Source organism: Fringilla coelebs, assembly GCF_963513975.1.
Source record: "Fringilla coelebs genome assembly, chromosome: 6".
Taxonomy (NCBI): domain Eukaryota; kingdom Metazoa; phylum Chordata; class Aves; order Passeriformes; family Fringillidae; genus Fringilla; species Fringilla coelebs.
The window spans coordinates 33,218,122-33,243,449 of NC_140034.1; the positions used below are offsets into that span (position 1 = coordinate 33,218,122).

General features: G+C 39.3%; 1 protein-coding gene across 1 annotated transcript in view; it reads left to right on the forward strand.

Moving 5' to 3' along the window:
• Positions 1-5,718: 5,718 nt before the first annotated feature.
• RAD51B (RAD51 paralog B) overlaps positions 5,719-25,328 on the forward strand; it is a 390,784-nt gene continuing 371,174 nt past the window's right edge. The window contains 7 exon segments of the mRNA XM_084207485.1: positions 5,719-5,844; positions 6,683-6,776; positions 7,619-7,732; positions 8,865-8,981; positions 14,463-14,599; positions 17,196-17,315; positions 18,547-18,730. Of these exon segments, the coding sequence (XP_084063611.1) occupies positions 6,693-6,776; positions 7,619-7,732; positions 8,865-8,981; positions 14,463-14,599; positions 17,196-17,315; positions 18,547-18,730 (756 nt within the window). The 5' untranslated portion in view covers positions 5,719-5,844; positions 6,683-6,692.

The window sequence follows — 25,328 nt, forward strand, 5'->3', positions numbered from 1 at the left end:
CTCAGTGGCACCTTTCCTTATGGCACATTTTATTTTGCAAGGCTGAGAGTGTTCTCATTTCATACCCTTTGGTGTGAAAACTGAGGTCCAGGAAGATACTCCTTCAATGGCTGAACTGGATTGGACTCTGATGCTTCATGCAGATTTATAAGCCTCTATCCTAAAGACCACTGAAACAAAAGTTCAGTTATTAGACATTTATTAGGACTCTGGCTCAGCAAAACAGCTAATCATGCATTCAGCTTCTTGTACAAATGTCCTATTTTACTTCAATAAAGTATAGGCTTGATTTGCTGCATAGTTAATTTCATACAATTTGCTGCAGTGATTTATTTAAAAAATAGCTATGGCTCTGTAAAATCAGTTTGTCATGGGCAGTTGGTGCAGGGTGAGGATGATATGATCTTAGCTATAGCATTGTACCCAAACACTGAGTGACAAACATGCTTGCCTGGATAGTCTCTATAGTAACTGAGTTATTGAAGTGCCATACTTCAAGGTAAAAAACTAATCACCACAAAATTAACCTGATCTCTTCTTTCCTCTGTGGTTGAATCTTCTGTAATTATCCACTAAGAGATGTTTTCCATCTGTTCTCCGACACTGCAAAGACACAGGACACTGGGTCTCTGTTTTGATCTTGTTTGAGACAGCTGAGTTCCTTGTAGGTGTGTGTGAGCATGAGTAACATCCAATTGCAGGGCGTGAAGATGTCTCATTCTTTCACAGGCAAGCAGAAAACTGCCAAGCACAAATACTGTGGCAGTGGAGACATTCTTCTGCTTTCTCTGCCCAGGATTGGTGGTGTGTTCTGTCTTCCAGGCCACTTGGCCACCTTTGGAAACTCTTCAAAAGCATCTTCTAGGGGAGAATTGTGAGGATGTCTGGAGCAGTTTCTTTTGTAGTTCCAGCCATAGGGATCTAATTCATTGCTTTAAAAATAAGTAGAATGAAAACCATGCAAAAGCCAAAGGCCCCTGACCTAAACAATTAAAGGAGTGATATGTTTCAGGCTTTGTTTGCTTTCTGGTTTGTGTGTTTGTTATTTGAAATAAGAGCTACTGGGTTGACATCAGCTGCTGGGTTATCAGAGCAATCAGTCTGCAACATCACAAAGTGAAGACTCATTTTCCCCCATTTCTGGCAACTGCACAGAGATGAGTGTCTGAGACCTATTCTTCTCTCCTGGTGTCTGAGCAAAAAAGCTCATCTCTCAGTCTAGTCCACTGGTTCCTGTTGTCTCTTTTCTCCACTGAAGAACTCTACAGATGGAGTGAGGGCTGTACCTGAAGGCAACAGATGTCCTACCCTAATTGCTAAAATCAGGCACCATCAGTGCTAATTTCATGGTGTCTGACTGAGTGTGATGACAAGGGATACACAGTGCACTTTCACTACTGGTCACTGTGAAAAATCACTACTTTGATTTTTTTCTAGTCTAATTGCAGTTTCTCAATAGAGGCTGGATGCTGTGAAGGGTCACAATGCTCCTAAAGGCCCCTGCTGTGATATTTGTCACTTCTCAGCATCTCAGGAAAAACTGCAGGGAAATCTGTACTGGGAGAGATAAGGCCTGGTGCTTGCAGACGTCACTACTGGGACAACTGTGGCAACTTCAGTAAGCAGAAGGTCAAGACAAGTCAGGAAAAATGGGGTGCTGGTAAGGCACAGGTGAAAGACAGGAGGATGTCAGGTTTGTTTTATGTAGGGTAAATTTGGTTTAGCATGTACAGGCAAAGATCTGGTCTGTAACAGCAACTTCACATAGACTATTATGGTGCTGCTGTATCAGTTCATGGCCTTCTCATCTTACAGAAACTTAACAGGGAAATATAAAAACTCCAAAGACTTGAATGACTCCTCCTGTCTCTTTAACCAGAAAAAGCTAAATGAAGTAGGAAGCTGATCTTGGTGGGTAATCTTCTTAGATGAGTACAGGCTAAAAGTGGAATAATCCCTGAAGTCTCTCAATTTGTTTGTTGTAGTTTGGGCAGAAAGCAAATGCAGATGAGTTTTTCAAAGCTGTAACATGCAGGTGGGGCTGCCCTTCTGCCTGCAATAGCAGTGAATGTGGCCAGTCTGCTTTTTTGTAAAAAGGGTAGGAGGTACCGATGCTCCCTTTCAAAAAAAAGGAGCTACATTGCAAACATTGCTACTGAATATGTCTGAAATAGTTTTGGAGGTTATGGATAATTCTGGATTCACAGCAGCATGTGTGAATAGGCAGAAAATAGAGAGATGCCTTCTGCCTATCCTGAGGGAAAAAAAAAAAATCTTCCTTTTCCTGGGTGTAAAGGTGTGTGGTCAGACAGGTCTGCACTAATACCTGAGGAGGATTCATTATTAATTGGGTTTAATCCTTCCTGAGCAGGAGGAAAAAAGTTTTCGAATTTCTTTCTTTTTTTTTTTTTTTTTTGAGATGGGGAAACCTCAAAGGATTGGAAGTAAATCTTCAGCTCCTTTGGGGAGACAGACACAGACAGAATAATTCATTAGAGGCTCCTTTGTGTACTGTTATTGAGCAACCTCTTGGGACCTTAATCCCAGGAAAGCATGTGCTGTTCTATAACTGTTTTGCAGCCTCCAGAGCTCACGGGTCATTTCTTTCTATTAAAGAATATGGTAGGCATCAAGTAGGTAACCCCAAGGAATAAGAATATATTAGACTACTTAGACACTAGTCAGCAAGCATAAGGTGGGGAATTGCTCTGAATATCTGGATTACCTTTGTGAGTCAGAACTGTTGCTGTATTCTGCTGGAGTAGACTCTTTTGGGGAGACATTTTCACGGGAGTATGGGAACACTGCTAATTTTAAGGAAAGCATTGATAGTTGGAAAATAATAATAAACCTGAGGATTGTAGTCAGTATCAGTGAGCTGACACTGTGTTAGCAATTATATGAATCATCTGAAATGTTCCAGAATGCAAACTATTATCTGAAAATGCTCACAAAAGACTGTCTTGGGTTTGAGGAAGAAACTTTTTTGCGGAATCTGTTCTAGAAAGGGAACATTTTACCATTATCTTTTAAATTCTAGGGACTTGCAGAATTATTAACTACTGCGTATTTATTATATTTCATCATGTGTCCTTCAAATCAGACTATCCCTTTCTGCTTGCCCCTGAGACTGCTAATCACCATTCCCTTTTTAATTTTAATTGGTGTGCTTGATGTTAGAACCTTTTGATTCTGTGAGATCTCATTTGTTGTTGCTGTTATACTTCTGCCTTTCTGTGACTCTTCCTCCAGTGCTGCCAGTTTAAATGACCTTCTTATGTTAATGTGGTGAAACTCAGTTCTTATAAAGTAATTATCTCAGCTTTATTTATCCTTTCTTATTTTAAGTTCCAGAAGCAGTGAAAGGCTTAGACTAGCATAGTTATTTGCTGTATCATGCCCGACACGTGAGTCTATTGGACTGGCACTACTTCCTCTGTTTGCAGATTAAATGGGGAAAACCAAAGCCAAGATGGAAAACAGACACCCTGTTGTCAAGGGGCCTGACCAAGGTCACAGAGCAGTTTGCAGAGTGTCCTGATTCCCTGGTGACTACTAGTCAAACATATGGAAGCTGGGATGCTGCCTGCTGTGTTGCTGCTTGAGAACATTGACAGTGACTAAGCATATGTGAACACGTCTCTGGTTATCCTCTGAATATTCTCTCCCTTGAGTTACATGGAGAAGATGATGCACAATTATTTGACAGCAGGTTTGAAGGTGTATCTGCATATCTGAGAAGCAGACTGGGGAACAGTCATGACACTTCTGAGAAATGAAATTCAAAGAACTTTCAGGAGAGGCACCTGGCTATATTGATTTTGCTCACAAATTTTCTAAAGTACTTGACTGGTAAGATTTTCTTTCCTTGCTCAATGCTCCAAAATAGTTGTCTGGTTTAATACAGGTATTTCGCTTGGGTAGAAAGTGAAGAGGAAGCCTCTTGGCCTGCAGGTGAAAGGAAAGCCCTGATGTGTTTGTGGGAGGAAAGAAAAGTCATCAAGGCAATGCTCCCCTTTCCTCTGCTGGGAAGGAAGGGCTTCTGCTACCCCTGTGCTGAGGAGCAAACTGTAGTTCATGACAAGTTATACTATGGTCATGTCCTTCTTTATACATTGAAACTAAACTGCAGACACAGACATCTTTTCCCTTTCCTTACACAGCTTTTCTCAAATGTGACTCACTGTTATCAAGTCAACTTTTAAAGGCTGACTATACTAGGAGGAGCTCTTCCTCCATGCCATCTCTCCTTGTTTGGCTCCTTTTCACTACAGCTCTGAGTTGCTTTTGTATGGACTGCTTACTCCGTGCCCAGCTTCTTAAATCTTCTGGACTTCTCTGAGCACGTAAGCTCCCTTCAAGGTATGAAAGAAACGTGAATTCCCTGACCCTTTTTGACACTATGGTTGTTGGGCATTTTGAGATAGCTTCTTGCTGCTTCTGTTCAGTCTTTTGGAAGAGTGGAAGTGTTCTGTAGTTTGCAGCTTTGCTGTGGCATTTGTTTTTCAGAATAGACAAAAGCCCAGCCATGCAGTTCCCAGTGAGAAATTTCTCAGTTAGATGTCCAAGGTAGTTTGGTCCATTTTTTCTTCAGTTGGGTTATTTTTTAGTACTGTAAGGATTATGCAGATAACTTATATATAGTACTAAGTTCAATACTTTCTAGTATAACCTAGTATAACATTCATGCAGTCATGTTCGATAACTGCTTCTCCCAGTTACATTCAGAAATTCCCTATATTGGGAACAACGTGACCACCAGGACTAGGGAACTGATTCTTCTCCAGTATTTGGCATTGGTGAAACCACATCTCGAGAACTGGGTCCAGTTCTGAACCCCGCAATTCAGGAAGTACGGGAGGTTTTCCAGAGAAGGGCAACAATGCTGGTGAAGGTTCTTGAGTTCAAGGAGGAGCAGCTGAGGGAGCTGGGTCATTGTTTAGCCTGGCAAAAAGGAGGCTGAGGCCTTATCTCTCCCCACAGCTACCTGAAAAGAGGCTGTAGCCAGGTGGGGTGGGGCCTCCTCTCCCAGGTAACCAACAGGATGTGGGACAGGTTTAGGTTGGATCTTTGGAAGAAATTCTTCACAGAAGAGTGACTGGGCACTGGAATAGGCTGCCCAGCGAGGTGGTAGAGTCACTGTCCCTGCAGTTGTTTAAGGAAAGACTGGATGTGGCGCTCAGAGCCAGGCTGTGACAAGGTGGTGCTCGGTCACGGGCTGGACTCCATGACCCCAGAGCTCTGTTCCAACCTAATTGATTCCGTGATTCACATTATGGGGCATTTCTCTCACAGCTGGCAGCAGACCAGGTGTCTGTGAGCCCTACATATGAAGTCAAGGACGTCATCTCAATGTTCTTCACTAACAACTGACCGCGTGCATGGCACTCTCCATGCTGCAGACTTTCGGGTTTTGTAGACGCTTTTGGGCAGAGGACGGAAGGAATTCCTACGTTGCAGCACAAGAGCGCCGCGCAAGGCTCCCGCCTCTGGGGGGCCGCTCACGTTCACGGGCGGAAGGAACACTGACCGCTGCCTGGGCCCTCAGTCTCCGCAGAGGAGAGCAGTCTCCTCCCTCAGCGGGCGCAGGCGAACACTGCCCGGGCAGCGCCGCCGCCATCACAAACGCGCACTCCCGGGAACTACCGCTCCCGGCATGCCTCGCGCGCAGCCCATGGCGAGGGCCGGCCTTGCCCGCCGGGCCCGTCCCCTGGCGCCCGCCGCGGGGAGCCTTTGAAAAGTTGCCGGGAGCGCCGCTCCGCTCCTGCGGTGGGGCCGGCCCGGCAGGCTCGGGGAGAGCCCCGGGCTGGGGCGGCTTTGCGGCGGGACACCCCCAGCCGCAGGGTGAGGCTGGTTTGCGGCGGGGGCGGGTTTTGTGGTGCCCGAGGTTTTCGCTGCCTGGGCCGGGCCGGGTCTCTGGCTGCAGGCGCATCCGCGTGTCCCGGGCTGGGCGGTGAGGGAGCCTGGAACTTTGGGGTGCCTTCCTGTGGGAGGAGAATTTTGTACGTGGGGCAATAAAGTTTCCACCTTGTAAAGATGTGGAGGCCTGTGCATCTGCAAACTTGTAGCAGTTTTGTGTTATGGCAAACATTTGCGATATTTGCGCTTACTACGTTATAAAAACCTTTATTTTGCCCGTATGTCTGTCTGAACTAATACTAGGAATGTTGCCTAAATAATACGTGTGAAACAGCGACATGGTCAATAAAACGTATGTGTGTGCTTTGGATTGTACTGGGCTGGACAGCATTTAGTGCAGTAGTATTCCGTGTCACTGGGTCACCAAAGTGAGTGTTGTATTCCAGCAGTGCGTATTCTAGGGTTGAATGCTTACTGAGATTGCTCTACAATTCATATTCAGACATCCAAAGGTAATTATTTCTTGCCAGTGCAGTATAGCATGAGGAGTTCTTGTTCAGCTCATGACTGTGTAATTTCTAGCTTTCTTATGTCCCAGCAACATGTGTCTTACAGACATTGCTGTTCTTACTGGTATGTTCTCCTACACGGTCAAATATGAGATGTAGTTTAACAAAACTGGTAGTATAATTTAATGTGACACAGACTTATATAGGAAATCTGTATCACATTACATCATGTGTTTGTTAGCAGGGAGTTAGTAGAATTGTCCACACAGTCATATTCAAATCATCTTTCAAACATTTTTTTGTCTGCCCTGTAGATTGGGAAGCATGGCTGCTAAGAAACTAAGAAGAGCACAGTTGTCTCAGGAGATGTGTGAAAGGCTGAGTCGCTATCAGATCACCACCTGTCAGGTGAAAGAGTTATTTTGTTTGTTGGGGGGGGGGGGGTGGGGGTGGGTTTTTTATGGATTGGTGGTGGTTTTTTTTGGGTGTGGGCTTGTTTTTTTGTAGGTTGGTGGTTTTGGTTTTTTGGGGTTTTTTTGGGGTGTGTGTGTGACTGTCTTGTTTTAATGCATGTTGCATTCACTTTTTGGGAGTTTAATTAAACTGGGAGCTTTACTTTTTACAAAGTAGGGAGCATTTTAGACTCGATCTGACCTGCTGTCTTGTAAAAATAGAGCTTTAAAATCATGGATGCCTAACTAAAACATTTTAACTTTTATGTGTTTATTGTCCCTGTGGAGGTAGAGAAGTTGCTGAAGCAGCTCTGAGGAGAAGGCCTGGGGGTCCTGGTGGACAAGAGTGTCCATGAGCCAGCAGTGTGTCCTTGTGGCCATGAAGCCCAATGGGAACCTGGGGTGCATTAGGAAGAGCACTGCCAGCAGGTCAAGGGAGGTGATCCTGCCCCTCTGCTCAGCCCTGGTGAGGCCACATCCGGAGTGCTGTGTCCAGTTCTGAGCTCCTCAGTCCCAGAGAGACAGGGAGCTGCCGGAGCTGGTCCAGCAAAGGGCTTTGAAGATGAAGAGGGGATTGCAACATCTCTTCTACAAGGAAAGGCTGAGGGAGCTGGGCCTGTTCAGCCTCCCAAAGAGACGACTGAGAGGGGACCTCAGCAATGTGTAAAAGTATCTGAAGGGAGATTTGCTAAACCTGTGGAATATGTACTAATTTTCGACAGATTGCATCAGTTTGGTCCCCAGCCTGGACTGGTTGAGCTCAGGTTGAGCTCTCTGAATTGCTTTGTACTCTTTCAGGACTTCTTATGTCTTTCCCTCTTGGAGCTCATGAAAGTGACGGGACAGAGCTACTATGAGGTGCAGAAGCTTCTTTGTAAAGTCAGCCGAGCTTGTGCTCCCAAAATGCAGACAGTAAGTGTGCTTGTGTTGATACTGCTTTTGATACAATATCTGGTAAAAAGCTAAACATTGTCGCTCATCTTTTTAGTTGGGAGGCTTGTCTCAGTTTTACTGCACAATGACATGATGTTTTTATTTTTAAATATAGGTCTTTGATGCACTTTAGGTTGATACAGTTACATTTATTAGGTATTATAGCCCCATGAGATTGTTCAGGCTTGCAGCAACAGTTCTGTGTGCAGTAGGGAAATAAGTCATACTCTCTGCCAATCCAGCATGTAAAAATTGCTTATAGCATGTATCTTGCAGCTAAAAAAAGAATTTTTTTTTTTTTTTTACTACAAGCAAATAATAAGAATTTTGGTATAAATTTGGTTTAGATGTACAAGTGGTGCCAAGAATTGAAGTGATCCTGAAAATAATTTCTTAAGGACTTTTTCCACCCGTGTAAATGAGTTGTAGTGTGCCTTAGGCTGCAGTAGCCTAACTGGGGAGGGTGCAAGAAGGAAGCATGTTGGCTGCAATGCAGTGGCAGCATTTTCTTTTCTTTTCTGAATTCATATGAAACGATGTTTTTTAGAACAGAGAGGATACAGACATTTCTGACCTCAGTCAATGCAGCCCCCTTTTTATTCCTTACAAAAGTAATCCATATCCAAATGTGTAATTGGCATAGTAATTATAGGAACAATTCTGTGAGACTTTAAATTCACTAATATGCTGCAATAAAATTAGTAATAGAAGAATTAGCATGAGTTTTATTGCATGTATTTGAAGCTAGCAAATTGGAAATGAACATTGATCAGGGAATTTTACAGGTTGAAAACAAACCTTGTTGAATAGGAGCAGAGACAACTCTTGTCACATCATAATTAAGGGCTTATTATTTAGTATCGTGGTAAGGGAGAGAAAAAAGACTTAAACTTACTCTGAGCTATAAATGGAATATAAATACAAGGAAGGGTGATGAGCTAAGGGCAGACTATAGCTGAATATAATAGTACTTCTCTCATTCACTCATAACGCTCTCTCAAGTCTTAAGTCATACCAGGTTGTTGAAAGCAAATACAATTTTCCTATTTCCATTAAAAAAAGCATTTTCTGATTTGCTTGTTTTCTTTTGCTGTTTTCCCTCCTTTTGTAGGCTTATGAAATGAAACTAAGGAAGTCTGTCAATCCTTCTTCAGCCTTTTTATCCACCACGCTTCCTAGTTTGGATAGAGTCCTGCATGGTGGAGTGCCTTGTGGATCCCTCACAGAGGTAACTTGTTTAATATATTTTACTTTAGTTGAGCATTCTGCCTAGAAATCAAAAGTCACAGATAGGTTGGACTGCCTTGTGTCAAGTGCTTCAAACACAAGATACACAAAAATGTTGGGATGAGAACAGGCCTTGCCAAGTGCTTTTCTTTGTCTTCTGTGGCAAATTGTCACAGTAGAGGAATAAAAATGAGAAGTTACAGAAATCTTACTATGAAGAAAATACATTTTTTTTGCATCCTGTAATCAAGCTAGATTATTTTTGATTTCTGATAGAAATGACTTACAAAATCTAACAGTGATTTAAAACATACTAGAGTTTAAGCAACACTGAGTTAAAACGAAACAGTTTCTGGTCAGTTTCTGATCTCTTATATAATGAGGATTTTTAAAGGTTAGTTTGTAAAGATTCTGAGTATTTCTTTTTGTAGACAATGGAATATGCACCATGCGTGGAATATGCATGCACCATAAAAATGTTTAAGAATGCATCCATTAACTTAAATTGATCTGTCAGAATTAATATCTTCTTCATATCTAGGCCTAGCTTTGTTGCCAATTTACTATAAGAAAATTAGGTCAGAAGAACTTAAGGTGAATGCTGCAAGTCTTTAAATTCTGGGAGAAGCAACTTGCTAAATTCTGTTCCTTTGAAGAAGAGCTGTTCCTATATAGTAGGAAGTATATGTAGTCACGATACATGTAATACTGAGATTGTAAATGTGCTGCTGTTGAGCATAGTGCCTTCAGCAGGGGATGAGCTTTTGGTTCCTAAAAATATTTTTTTCATCAGCAAATCAGTGGCTGGACTTTGTCTTTTCTTATGGATTATGGTTCATGTGGTCAGCTAATGAAACAGGGCAGTCCATGTTTGAAAAGAAATGATGCTTGCTTGCAGCTACAATCTAGCTAACCAGGAGTTCTGAGTGGTCCACCACCCATTCCTCACTGCAGTCAGGGAATGGCTGTTCACGTGCTTACATTGTTTAAACTCCTGAATTGTGCTTTAGTTGAAATGCAGAGCCACTGCTGCAGAGGCAGGAGCATGAAAGAGGAAAGAAATGGGTCTTTTCCATGACAGGATGATTTGTATTTGAGCTTGTGACTGGCTCAGGAGTGGTGCCCAAATATTTGGAATATTGAATATGATTTTTATTTTCCTGCTAAAAAGAACAAGTGATTCTTTTGGGTCCTGAGAGCCACATGGTTAATTTATGAGGCTGCAGATAACAGTGTCATAAATATTTGTCTTTGTTCTTAATCCTAAATGGGGCTGTCATTCAGCAGTCAGTGCAGTCTGGCTGATGTGTTCTGGCCTGAAGACCATGTAGAATGGTTCTAGAGCAGTAATTGAATTCAGGCTTGGTGATTGCCATGTTCTTGGCATTGCTCCAGAGGGAGATCTGAGAAAAGTGGTGGTTAACGTGCTGGGAGTTTTAGGGGAGTTTAGCTGACCTTTAAGTTTTATGTTGGTTTTGTTCTGTTTTAAAATTAGCTTCAAAATAAGCTCTGCAAGCAGTTGATCTCAAAGTTGGATGTCAAATACAATTTTCCTGAGATCACATAAAATAATGCTCTACAGGAAGTTAATATAAGTGCTTTATTTTCCAGAGCTATATATTTTGTACACTTCTTAGCCTGCTTAATTGTCACACTACTCAGGTTTAATATTCCTCCCCAGTGTCTTCTTAGAATATTTAGCCTTTAGATATAAGTAAATTGTTGATAAACTGGATTTTAAAAGTAGTAATAATCCCTATGTATCATTGTACTTAAAGTTAGTTAGGGAGGAATGAGTGTATTCAAAGCTAGGCCAGACATTTGTCTGAATGTAAATGAAAAGCACAGCACCAGGAAAGGCAATATTGCACTTTTAAGTTTTCTTCTGGAAAAAAGCTTCTGAATGTGATTTTTGTATTCTATACTATTTTGGTTAAAAATGAAAGGATCTGCCTGGTGTAGTTCTCTACAGTGGGAGATCTCACCAAGGGAGGGAGACATTGACATCTGTACAGGACATGTAGTGGATGAGACCAGAACTGCAAACGCTTCCACCTGCACCTTGGGCTTGGTTGGTGACTGATACATAACTATTTAGTCAGAAATAATATAGAGATAACTAGGTAGGATCCAGAAATGTGGTGAATAACTCAAAAGATTAGATGTGTCCAAGAAAAAATAAAATAGTTTATTGCTTTTTATTTGCCTTCTAGGTGCTAAGTGTGGAAAGCAATCAGGGCACCTATTAGGGGTTTTTCAGCAAATGAAAAGGCAGATAGCCATTAACCATACAGAAACTGATCTTTTCTTTTAAAACCTGGTTCTATGGATTTTAAAAAGCTTTTTTGTAAGAGTCTTGAGATCTAAAGTAGTTTAAAAGGTTGGCAGCACTGAGTGTTCATCAGGATTGCTAGATGAAATTTTAGTAGAAAGCTATCAATTTACTGCTGCAGCTGGTTTAATGCTGTGCTTCTGCTGCTTTTATGCTCTACTGCAGCTTGTGAACTTTCAGGTTTGTTTTTTTATTTTTGGATTTGAGTGATTTTAGGATTTAACAATTTTAATTTGCTTTTTTACAATTCACTGGAGCATGACTGACAAATAGATTGTCTTTTGGCGTTTTTGAATTAGACAAATATTTTAAGTCTTATTTTTATTAGAAGTTCTCTTCAAAAGCATGTTGAATGCAGCATTTGCTTCCTGACTGCTAGGGCTAAATTATTGTCTTTCTGTTACTTTACTCAGCAGTGAGGGTGGCTGGAAACTTGGAATTTGAGTACCTGATCAGAGGGATTAAGACTTGTGGTGGTATCTTTTTATGGCCAAATCTCCTTTCTTTTTGAGCACCAGAGGGATCTGACTTGCTTTACACTGTCTCAGCCATTTTTTTTCCAAGCCACTAGTGGGTTTTAAATTGGAGACTAAATCATAGCTGAAATTCTGTGGTCAGAGCTTTTGTCCAGGTTTTATGAGGAAGAATTAAAATAGTTCCTTTTTTGAATATTGAAGAGTTTAATCTTCTGGTAGATGAAGAATTAGCTCCTTGTGTTTTCATTTAAACCCTACAGATGTGCCAGAGAAAATAGTAAATAATTTATTGAAAAATTATTTATCTCTGCCTAATAAAATATATTTTAAAGAACTGTTGTGGTCTTCATGTTTCTATCTGGGTGATTTTTTTTCAGAGCAAATTTAGAGTATAGTAAACCAAACAAGTTTTTTCCAGACTTTTAATTTAAATTTATTAGAGGAATTTCAAGTAGGATTCTCTTGTTCTAAACACTTGTTGAACCAGTGGTAACCGCAGTAAAATGTTGTAGTTTTGTAAAATTTTTCACTTTGTATTATTTAAAAGCCTGTTTTAAGGCCCTTTAAAGGAATGCAGATTAAACATGAAGTATGGTTGTTTTTGGGAATACAAATGCTTTCTTGCTCATTGGCTTGCTTCCTTGTAATGCAAGGTTCCCTCATTTTCTCGGATATGATGCTCATATCCTCAGATGGTTTTATAGCATCTCTGCTGAATTGGCTTCTGTGTCAGCCACTCAAATGGATATGGGGTCCAGATGCCTCCCAGGCAAGGCTGAAACTACAAATGTTTTTATGAAGTATCGTCACAGTAGTCCAAGCATTTTAATTTCACAAACTGGATTGATGCCCTCCCCTCATTCATTTCAAGTCTTCTTTTTAACAAGAAACAACTGGTGAGATGCATTGGCAATCACAGTCTGAGGAATGTGTATTGCCTCTGTACTTTTTATACATGCTTTGGGTTCACATTAAATTGTAGCAGATATTGCTGATATGATAGCTTGTAATTTAAGTACACTGGCTGGGGAACAGATAATTGCATAAATACTGATTCCTGATCTGTAATTCACCAAATGCAATGTGTGCTTCTAAACAAAAATCATTTCATGCTTCTCTTGCATTAAAGCTTCAAGTAGATTGATTGATATATTTTGACTTTCAGGCCTTGTTAAAAGACAAAGGTGATTAAAGGGATTTTAACGAACTGGTAACTGTAGCTAGTGTGATCCTTCAGTGTTTCCCTGTACATTTTCTATGCTTCAAGTCATGCTGCTACTGCTTAAAACAAAAGCATAGCAATACTGTAATATCTTCTGTTGAAAGTATTTGTGCTTGAAACCAAACTGCCGTGCATATAGTCTCAAAAATCAGTTTGATTTTGAGTGTCTGTCTATTGTAAAGGTTTTAAATTTAAAAGTAAATTTAAAGTTTTTTAATTTAAAACAACAGCTCTGTGTTTAGGCCTTTTTTCTGGCAGTACTAGGTGTTTTGAGACAGCATGCTTTGTTTTACAGTTCAGCTTACCTGGAGAGGCTTGCTTTTACACCTTGCATTATTAGTTTGTTGCTACTAGCATAAGAATGAACCCATCGCTCCGTTTTCACTGCCTAGAGTGAAAACTTTATTTTTACTGGTTTTTGGCCCTCCTAGTATTTATGATTTCATCATCTCTCTTCCCAGAAGCAGTGACAATGTGATATTGTATTCAAAGACCCCTGTAGTAGTAATGAACTTGCAGTTATCTGAACACAGAGCCCAGCATTCAAACACAATCTCTGGAAGATCTGCAGTTGATAAAGAACAGCAGACTGCCATGTCTAGTAGAAAAATACTGCTCTCAGAAATTGGTGATCTCATCAAACAATGTCTTCTTTGGATCCTTTTTCTTTTCAAAATCATACTGGAACCTTTTCATACAAGCTGAGCATGCTCTTTTTGAATGCTGCTTCACCACAGGGGCTTTCAGTGGGCACAGGTGGAAGCTTTGTGGATCTGGTCTGGATCATTGAATGGTGTTGGTGTTGAAATATAGTAATAGAGAGTTAACATCAATGAGAAAACACACTGTATAGTGCAGAGTGTAGTCTCTGGGGCAGATAAAATCTGTCTTATGTATATATGTGGTTCATATTGAACATTCATTCTTTCTAGGATATAAGCAATTACGCTTGTGATTTTTAGGAGAGACCTGGTTTTACCAAGGTAATGATGACTTCTAAGGAGATGTGAGCTCAATAGCTCTGGACTTAGTTTTCAGCTCTAAAAGCTATTGATGACATATGAATGTCAGCTGTGAATCTTTTAATTCTGCTCTATTTTAGAAGGTAGCACAGGGACAGATGGAAGAGAGCTAGGTGTCTCTAGGGAAGATCTTTTGAGGTGGGGGGGGGAGAGTAGGTGACCTTCAATTTGAAAGGTAATAATGATGTCAGAGAAAGTATAAGAATAATGCTCTGTCTGTTTTTTATTCTTCAGGGGATGAATTTGTCTGCAAGGTACAGATCCAAGTAACTGCAAACTGGTCTTTGTGGGCTATGCTCTGTCTTTTCATGGCTGTTGTCTCCTTTGGTAACTGAAGGAGCAGAACTGGGGGAGCACTGGCTGATGGGACTTAGGTAAAAGTAGAACTATGGTGAAATGAATGTTAAGTTGCTAATCTTTTTCCTTCCAGATGACTAGCCCACCAGGTTGTGGCAAAACTCAATTTTGTATTATGTTAAGTGTTCTGGCTACGCTGCCTGTAAGCATGGGAGGACTAGATGGGGCTGTTATATACATTGACACAGAATCTGCATTCAGTGCTGAAAGGTAAGATGCAAAATTCTAAAATACACACAACTTAGCACACCTTGGAACCTTCAAATATTTTCTGAGCAATAATTATGCATTTTTAAATACTGGTGGTAATTATTCCTGTGGTACATGCATTTATTCCACAGACAATGAAATTAATTTAATAAAACGGTTTGCTCACTTTCCTAATTTGTATGAGGTTGCAGATTCTAGGTCTGGTATGACAAGGTGGATGGCATGGTCTTTAATTTTTAAATGGTCTTATTATTCCCGTGCCTGAAATCTTGCTTTGCAGTTTGGTTTGTGGAGTTAACAGGATGGTAATTAGAGGATGTAAAGGCACAGCACTTTCACTACAAAGGCAGTGGAGGTTTTCCAATGAACAGTGGGGCTGATGTTGCCAGTTTTCCTGTTTTCCTTCAGATTTCCACCCTATTTCTGTTCAATACCCTCCTGCATTTCTGATTCCCTTCTGCAGTAACCTTTCATCTCCTGTATCCTTAGCAGCTATGCACTACTGTAATGCCTCATTTCTGTAACTTCTCTGGTTCTTCTCATATCTCCTGCTTGGCCCATGCAACCCAAATGGCTTGGCTGTGCACTTGGGTGTGCTTGAGTGCTGAATGGATGTGCTGTGCTGGATTGCTTGAGTTACACGTGTTGGTTGCTGCTCTTTCCCGTGTTAACTGTCTGATTAACTGTTGAAATAATCCTGCAGTGTTTCATTAAATGTAGCTCTAATTTATTTTACTTAGTTACCAGCTTTGCTAAACTTTGCAGCTTTGATGTTTTTGAGATTTTAATTCCTTGGTCTCTGTTGTTTGGAATGAGCAAGTTCAAAAGTTAAGGGTCTGGGGAAGGACAAGAAGTACAGTAGTCTCATCCTTGTTTGTGTAGAAAAATGGGCAGATAGAGGTTCAGTGAAATAATTTATATATTTCAGATGATTTAGTAGCTATAGCCATTGCACAATTCTGCAGTATTAAGGTAAATGTATTTCCATTGATTATTCATTGCAAGTTATCATGGATGAGAAGGTGGGATTTCAAACCCTGCTTTTTTGTCAAATTAATGTCACAGAAGTTTGAAATATAGTATATCAAAGAAAAAAAGCTTCAAGCAATGGCTCTGTAAAGTACCGTGCTTCCTCCTTACACACCACTTAAGTTTTATTTCAGGTCCCTGAAATGTAAATAGTATAAAAAGGTAGGACCTAAAGAGTGAGTTAGGACTTGTCACTTAGAAATGACTGCTAAAGAAAAGGAAAGCAGATGCAGATGAAACTGAGACTGCTGAAAATAGAATACGATGTAGAAAGGAAACATGGCAAAAATAATATTATTAAGGATGAAAATATTTATGTATTAAATCATATTTAGTATTGCTCAGTTGAAAACGATAAACACAATTTCAGCAGACTGACTTTATCTTATACTTTCTATGTTGCATTCTCTAAGGAGCTGAACTATCAGAGCCAGGGAAGTGCGTATCCCCTTTTCCCAAGGTGGTTGAGAGCTGGGCATTTGCCATTTGTGGAGGCACCAAGGACTTGCTCAGTCGAGTGGAGAGAAGGCATTGGGGCAATCTAACAGTAGCCTTCTCTTGCCAGTGAGGAGGCCTGAAGAAGATGGCACAGGGGTGTGTGCTGAGAGACAGCAGGCATACATTGAGCTTCATTTCTGGGCTAATATATGGAGAAGATTTACAATTCCTAACTGCCTTTGTGGTGAAAAAGCTTTGCCCAAAGAGGTGGTGCTGCCTCCATCCTTGAAGGCTTCTGAAATAAAGACTCAAGTAACTTGTTCTGACTTCATAGCTGGCACTACATTGAACAGTACATTGCTTCAAAATCTTCTGAGCTCCCTTCCTAAACTGGTTTTAAATTTATTATGCCTAAAATCTCTTTGACTTTTTGTTTTAATGAAAGGAGCCTAAGTTTGAAGAGAGATAACAAGTAAGTTGTGCCCACAAGTATAATCCACTAGATGCCACTCTTCTCAAGCTATAGGTGGTGGGATATGTCTGCTTAAAATATAAACAATTAAGTATTTTTTATTACTAAAAATGAAAATCTTTTTTGTGGAAAAAATTTTCTGTCTAATGGATCTTCTGTTTCTTACCAGCTTGTTAGATTTCTTTGGTGACACAAAGCCCAGTCTATAAATTCACTGCAAGGTAAAGGTGAAAAGGAAGATGGTAGACTTGGGGAGTAGTTTTATTTAAATGAAATTAATATTTACATAAAATAATTAGAATAGGAAAATGCTTGATCATTAAGTGGAATCTCTGGTATAAAACTTGAAGAACCTACTCAGTAAACTTTCCTTCTAGAGGAGATATGCCCTTTGCATACAGACACATGATGTCTTTCCCTAGTGTACCACTGACTCAGCATCACTGGAAAGAGAACCTAACTGTTCTGACTTTCACTGTTTCACTCTGACTGATACAGTATGCTTTTCCTTTTAAAAAGATTTCCAGTGTTAGTTGGTATCTGCTTATGGTTCAGAGCTTTGCTGTGTTGGTTTTCTGAGCACTTGATGCCTTATTATCTTGTATTATTCTTTTTGCAGTATTATGCCTTCTGGTTTTTGTTGTTTTTTTTAAATAGATTGATTGAGATAGCAGCAAACAGATTCCCTACTTATTATGACTCAGATGAAAAGCTGCTCTGCATGACCCGTAGCATCCACCTGTACCGAGAGCTGACCTGTTGCAGTATGCTGAAGAGGTATTCTTTTCTAGAGTTTAAGAAAAGACAATTTTTACTGGATTGTTTAAAGCAATTTTTTTTTTGGTATCAAAATTTTTTGAAGAATAATTAATTTGAGACCTTTTCATGTGGATACCAGCATGGTCCCCAACAAAGTAACATTGTTACAGGAAGATTGACATTGCTTTTATAATTTCATAGCATGTGACTAATCCACTTGATGCTTTTTAATTTCTGATAGACAATTTCTGTGTAATCTGATTCTTGTAAGCCTTTAAAGGGGAATGTTCATGAGACAGGTATTCTCTTGGATTGTGGAGAGACCATAGTATGAGAGTTACATTTTCCATGAAATTGAAGTTTGTTCCTCCAAAGCAGTTTACTTCCAGGAAGATGGGGATTCCTCCAGCAGTGAGAGGGAGAAGTTGTTTAGCAGTCACCAGCCTGAGTGCAGTATTTTATTGTCATGTCGTTACCTTACGTTAATTTGTGAACATATGTTGCAGTGAAAATTAATGAAGTTTTATTTTAGCATCATGCGTTTTATGTTAGTGGGAGAATTATTATCAGAATAGTTTTTTCTTCTAATATAGCTTTATCAGAGAACAGCTCATAGCATATTAAAGAAGCATGGAATGGCTTGAGTTGGAAGAGAGCTTCAAGATCATCTAGTTCCAAACCTGCCATCATAGGCAGGGATAGCACCCACTTGGTCAGATTGTTCAGGGCCCCATATAACTTGGCAGTGAACGTTTTCAGGAGTGAGGCATCCACAGCTTCTCTGGGCACCTCTGCCAGTGCCTCACTACCCACTGAGTAAAGTATTTCTTTCTGAATTCTAATCTAAATCTCTTCTTTTAGTTTAAAGCCATTTCCCCTTGTCCTATCACTATCTGCCCATTTAAAAAGTCACTCTCCCTCTTACTTATAAATCCCCTTGAAGTGCTGGAAGACCACAGTGAGGCACAGCTTCAATGCCACTTTACTTGCTGTCTGCCATTCAGGGGTTGTACAGCATATTGTTGCTAGCCAGAGGTCTTCCATAACTCTCTTGTAGAGAGGTCCTGCCTTGGGCCCACTGAGCCTTAGATTCCTTTTCAAATCTCTTTAATACATGCAGATGTTAATGGAGGTAGTGTGTGGGGAGGGAAAAGAAGGGACTGACTTTTAGCTTATTAAAGGAATCTTTGTTTTAAAAATCTCAAAATTATTTGTGTAAATAATGCTATCAGTGACTTTTTTTTTTTAGGATTATGTCTTTGGAAGAAGAAATTATTATGAAGAAGGTTAAACTTGTAATAATTGACTCTGTTGCGTCAGTTGTCAGAAAGGAATTTGATACAAAACTCCAGGGCAATCTGGCAGAGAGAAGTAACTTTTTGACTAGAGGAGCATCAGTGTTGAAGTATTTGGCAGAGGAGTTCTCAATACCAGTAAGTTCTTCCTCCTTTTCTAAGTTTTTGCTTTACAATATCAAGTAATAGAGAAGAAGGAGATTGTTCTTTTTTCTTCCTGTCAATGATTCTAGCACAAATCTTTAAGCAGGTACCAGTTGGAATATAGTTGGGAAATAGAAGAATAGTAACGGTTCTGCTTGATGTGTTTCCTCTGTGGGTTTTTGATTGTTTGTTTTTTAACATTTCTTAGGAATTATTTTTTTGTTAATTTGGGACTTTAAATAAGAAATTATTAGAGTCTCCAGCTGTCTCTGTGCTTTGTTTTGGTTTTTTTTTTCCTTAAATCCTACATTTTCTTGCCATTAAATATTGTTTATCCTGATGGTTCCATTGTGCTGCATTGTCACTCTACCTAATGCATGTTCTAGGTAGGTGAAGATTTTTTTCTGCTTCTGTTTCTTGTAATGAAGTTAATGGAATCTCAAAAAGGCTTATGCTCTGGAACAGTGTGAATTCCTTTTGTGGCAGATAATGTTTGCTAATTCCTGCAGAAGGGAAGGTAACAGCTCAGCAAATCCTTGTCTGTAGACTTGCCCATAAAATGCAAAGGAAGACATGGACACTCAGTGCAAGGACTGGGTAGACCTGATTGAAAAGCGCTGTAGAAGATGTAAACTGTGTTTGTGTGTGTGTTTATTACGTGATCCACAAAGAGTAATTTCAAAAGATATCATTGAAACTCAACTCTTTAAAGTATTTCCTGGTATGGGTAACCTACTCACTACTCTAGTGTAAGAGGCAAGCTGGGGTAAGAATGTGAGTAAGACTGGTCACTCTGATGCTCCTGAGGTCACAGAAACTATCACATCAGAAATAGGAAGTGTGGAACTGGCTGATGTAACTTCAGAGGAATGGATTTCCTTCTGCCATGTGACTTCTAAAGACTTCTGATGGAGAAGATTAAACCCTAAGTGCCTTTCAAGTTCATGTACAAAAGATAGCATCCCAGTCAGTGCGCCCAGTAAAGTTGATAGTGATTGTTTATAAAGCTGGGAAAGAATTGTGTGTAATAACGTACGCTCTGATATTTTGCAGTCCTTTGAGAAAGGGGAGAAGTTTTATGAGAAGATACTATTTCTCTCTATTTCTCCATTTTCTTCTCCTTTAGATAGCCCCTGCCCTGTCCTCCACCTTCATGGAAATGGTGAAGCTGAGCTGGATCTGAATCTCTGACATTTCAGGCTGGAGTGTGTTGTGCATCTGCAGATGTTGGTGCATACTGCAAAATCAGTCTGCTGTTCCATGTGTTGCAATAACTTCCCTTACAGAGTATCTGGGGTTCTCATTGTAAATAACTGTGTTGGCATTATTTCAGGTGTTTTTACTTACCTAGAAAATAGTAAATATAAATTTGGGACTAAGGACATTAGTATGGTTGCAAAATTATATAGATCACTAATAAACTGGACACATGAATGTAACTCTTCACGGCACAGTCAGTGCAACTCAATGCTAAATTGGGAAACAATTAGGGAGATTCAATCTGAGGTTGATAGGATTTGAACTTGAAATCAATCCTTATTGGCTGTAGCTAAAGGTCTGGTGAAAAACTGAGTAGTTGAACAGGGGAATTGGAAATTAGGAGATATCAGCCATAACTCTTATTGGAGCAGTACATCTGATGTTGGCAGTGTAGAGAGGTGGTGAAAAAGTAGCTTCCAGAAAACAACCTTGAAAATGAATAGGGGAGAGTGGCCTTAGTGAAGAAGACATAAGGTGCTTACTTTGTTTAGCTTAGCTAAGGAAATGTTAAGAGCTTCTTCATTAGTCAACATGCACCTACTCGGTGAAGAGGTATTTGATAAAAGCTCTCTTTGGCTGACACAGTTGTACCACGGTTTTATGGTTGGAAGCTGAATTAAGCAAGGTCAGACTTCAAATAAGGGGTGTGTTCTTACTGGACTAATTAATCATTGGAATGCATTGCTAAACATAAACAGCTGCTTATCATCAGTATATTTAAGTGGGCATTCCTCCCCCATTTCCTAAAAGGGAAATGGGTTCAAATAGGGTTATGTTTATGGAAACCCTCTGCTACCATGTTATGCCAGAGTTAATAGGATTTTAATGCAGTTATTTTTGTTGGCATTATAAACTCTCTAACTGTTTGTAATTATGTGTTTGTGCTGTCAGGTTATTGAGTTGGATGTGCAAAAGTGGCTAGTGGCTCCCCAGACTCAAGGGGAGCTGTTTCAAACCCAGGTAGCTCTATATGGTATGAAGTATTTGGGAAAAAAGTTGATTTTGATTATACCAAAACTGATGGTGGTTCTTCATTAACTTCTTCGCACCTCTATTTTCAGGTTGTAAAATGGTGCAGAACTGTTCAGTGAGAGGATACTCTGAGGATAGGGTCATTACTAATAATAAGTAGCTTGTACTGAGTCCAGGACAATATATAGATGTTCCTTGGAAAGTAGCAGTTGCCATCCTCAGTGTAAAATTTAAAGCAATTGCAGTAAATGAAAACTTAATCCATGTCTTGAGATGAGAAAAAAATAATAAGCATATTAATTGAATGCTACCATCTTAGCCAGTGAATGAAGCTAGTTGTTTGTGATTTGTGAAACATGGTTTGTGATTGTCATTTTTTGCTTGACATAATTTTTTGTTGTTGGAGATTTTTTGTTTCTTTTTGTTGTTTGTAAAGTACAAAGAAAAACAAAGTGGGTTTTTTTTTTTTCATTTATGGACATTAGAAAAGCTTAAATTGTTTCTCAAAAAGTGAAGTATGATGCCTGATTGCCTTTTTAGATCTTTTTTTTCTTGTAACTAAGCAGTAAGCCCAGGTTTATTCTAGGCATTTGCAGTGATGCCAGGGCAAAAGGCAGCACAAGGTTTAGTTCACTTATGGCTGATTGACAGGGGACCTGGCAGCCCTACTGATGACTGAACAGTCTCTGAAACTTTTGCCTCCATGGGGCACTACATAGCAGTGTCTCTTTTTCCCTTTCCTGCACAGAGTTGCAACCAAAACGTACTGTATATTATTAGTAGATGGTATTTGGTGAAAGTAATTCAGTGTTTGTGCTAGTTGAGCGATGTCTCCTTCTCAGTAAAGAGCTAAAACTAAAACCCAATATGCCAAGAATTATTGTTGAGATTTACATATTTACCTTATAAAATTTGTTGTTCATAGACTCTGATTTTTCTAGTCATTAATACTTCAGAAAAGTGAAGCTGGCTAGACATCTCTGTGAAAAAGTACTCCAGAGGTGACAGTTGCAAAACCAAACTGCTTTAAGCATTCTTTTAAATGTCAAATTGAGATTGATGATAAAATTTGCTTTGTAAAACCCTAAGGCTAATCAAATGACAACATTTGCTTTATGCTTTTGTCTGGATTATGTTTTTAGATCACTGAAGTGAACCTTTGTTATTTATGATCAATATTTTGGTTATTGTTACCAGCAAATGTATCATAGTATGGTCTGGTTTTTATTTGTTCTTTCTGAAAATATGAAGTAATTTAGGATGAGAGATTTTAATCTCTTACGGGTAGTTTTTTAGAGCAAATGAAAGACAAACCTTATGTAATTATTCTCCAATGCTTTTATTTTCTACTTTTTTTCAGCTTTTTCTGCTGTCTTTCGTTAAGTGCGTTTACTTGTATTGTCTCATCTTCCTGCAGCAAAGTGTCTCAAAACTGAAATGCTTCTGTTGGCACAGAGGGAATATTCAAGCTGTTAGTTTTCTTTTTGTTTATAATCAAGTATTCCCATTTGGCTTCATTCCTGCTTCTTTTTATTCTCTTTCCACATAGATGGTTGCTTGTCACCTCCTCTGCACTTCAGCTATTGCTGTTCTGATATTTGAAAATATTAGTTTATGGAATGCAAAACAGTTTCCAAAATAAAAGATTCCTGAAGAAAAGTTGTTTAGATGCCAGTTCCCTTTGAATTAAATATGTATAGAGTTTGGTAAAAGTACATAGTTGATTTGTTGTTACATAGTGTAGCAGCACTGTATGATGACTTTTCCAAAATTAGGGGCTACATTAGACTTTCAGGTTATTTCGTCTCTATCGGGACTGAAAAGCTGCTGAAATGCAAACTTGGTTTTTATTCTTAGCTATTAAAAATTGTTCAATGGCAGTGTTACAGAAACTGTCATTGAATTATCTTTACAGGTTGTTTAAAACTAGAGTAAAAGAAACTTTACTTGCAAAACTTAGAGAATTGGTTCCACTTTGAAGTTTGCTAGAAATAGAAATCTCTTACATGTTACACCACATGGAATTATGTGTTTCTTTAATGAAGTTAAATGTTAAATGGGAAAATAAATGAGTTAATGTTATCAGAAGAAAACATTTTGGAACTGAGTTTCTAGAATTTAACTAGCCATATTCAGGCCAGATGTGGTTCAGACTGTTTCTAGTGGTGAGAATTCCATGGAAAAGTATGTGTTCTTTTCTGTTAAGCTGCTGGTATTTATGTATAGTGTTATGTCACTCAAGTTTTAAGCACATTTTGGGTTTATGTATATAGGTGAACTTGAATACCTTTCCAGCTGCTAACAGAAGTTAGCAGCTTCCTATATCTACATAATCACACTGAACTCCTGGCCATCTGCTTGCTCGGGTTTTAAGTAATAATGTAGTTCTCCTTTCAGTCGGGGCTGCTACTTGTGTTGTTCCTCTCCCTCACCCTTCATATGAGTACCTTTCATAATTTTTTTCCAGGAAGTTTGTATGTTTCTCTCGGTAGCAGCATGAAAGTTGTAACAATGTGACTGATTAGAAGACACAGTAGAACATTTCAACCTGCAGAATTTTATTAGACATAATTCACTAGGTTCTTGGAGAAACTGAGTAGTCTTCCAATCAACTCAATAGGATGAAAAGATCCCGGTGTTTTATGCTAATCATACTGTGAACATTATCCACAGAAGCATAATATTTAGAATAATGTAGATATTGCACAATTTGCTGACTCTATTCTTCTGTATGAAACAAAGAATCTTTAAGTGAACCTTCCTTTGTTTTGAGCCACGGAAAACAATTGTTAATTTGTTTAAGTCAGGAAGATTATTTCCAAAACTAACTTTCTTCTAAAAAAAACCAATTCTTGTTCTCTTCAAGATGTTTCACTTCCCCTGCACCAAAATTCATGTTGGTGCTCATATCCTCATTAAATGGTGAGCTGAACAACATTAGAAAATTGCATGTGTGTGAGCTGTATCGGAACTTTTGGTTTCAAACATAATCTTTTTTTGGTTTAAAGAGGAGTACCTAACCTTGTTCAGTGTGCTTTATCTGTTTAAGGAACAAATAGTTTGTGAAATGAGTGTGGTGAGGCACTGGAACGTGTTGCTTAGGGAAGTTGCAGTGTACCATCCCTGGAAGTTTTCCAAGCCAGGTTGGATGAGCAACCTTATCTAGCAGAAAATTCCCTGCCCATGGCAGAGGTGATGGAACTAGATGATCTTTAAGGTCCCTTCCAACTCAAACCATTCTATGATGTTAAGACACCTACCATGTTATACTTAGAAGTACTGATATAGGGTCTCCTCCAGCCAGGTCTTATAAGCTCTTGGAGATTTATATCAAACCCAAGATGGCTCAGCCACCTCAGATGGCGTAAAATCAGCAGGATGGCTTCTGTGGCAGTGTTGGAAACAGAAAAGTTTTTATAAAAGGCAAAATAACAAAGCTCTTTAGAGAGAAAAACTGAGCCCAGGCAAGAGGTTCTTGCTCCTGGTAAAACACCTCACAAAAGCGAGTTTCTTTGTTCTCTTCTTTTTCTAATAAATTGCTTAGGCGGGACTTTCTGGTTCCTGTCCAATTGGCTATCCTTAAGTTTGAGGTGAAGTCTCCAAGGTCCTATGAGGTGTCTTTTCACCTAATTGAGGAGAGAAACTTCTGGGCTTTTTTCCTTTTTTTGGAGACAAAAGATAATTTTGTCACTCCATCAACAGGGGGTACATTCCTACAAAGTACTTTCATGCCCAGAACTGAGTCCCTAGCTTTGGATTTTTTAAATTAGCTATTACAATATTAGCCTTTATTTTTTACAAATACCTCCTTAAAAAGTAAATGTCAGAATTTCACATTTATATGAACGGTGCTATTTGTGAAGTGTGATTTGGCAGGAATTTTAATTTTTGTTGTTGCTTACTCGGGAAACTAAGATGGCTAATGGGAACTTATAGAACAATGTTCTTTTTTTGCCCTTGCTGAAACTTCATAAACTCAGTTTTTATTGGCAGCTGTTTGTTTCAATTATTCTTCCACTCCACAGTATTGAGCAAAACCCGATTTTGATAAAAGGGGGTAAATTCAACCGTTAAGTGTTCTTAGAATGGTGAAGGTAGATGGCTTTGTCTTCTCATGTGGTTGTTATAAATTATTCTCAGAAGGCGCACGGCTTTGTTTTAGTTTTAAATGGCTGGTTAAAATGTAATTATAACTACCTTTAGTGCTGCTGCCATTTGTGTTCTTTTTTAAATGTGCCTGGAGAATATATGTTTATGCAGGTTATGGCCTAACACTGCTCCTTTTTAGACCATCTATAGCATAAAATGTTTATTACTGCTGAGGAAAAGGAATGAGAAGTGGTAGAGCAATGTTTCCTGT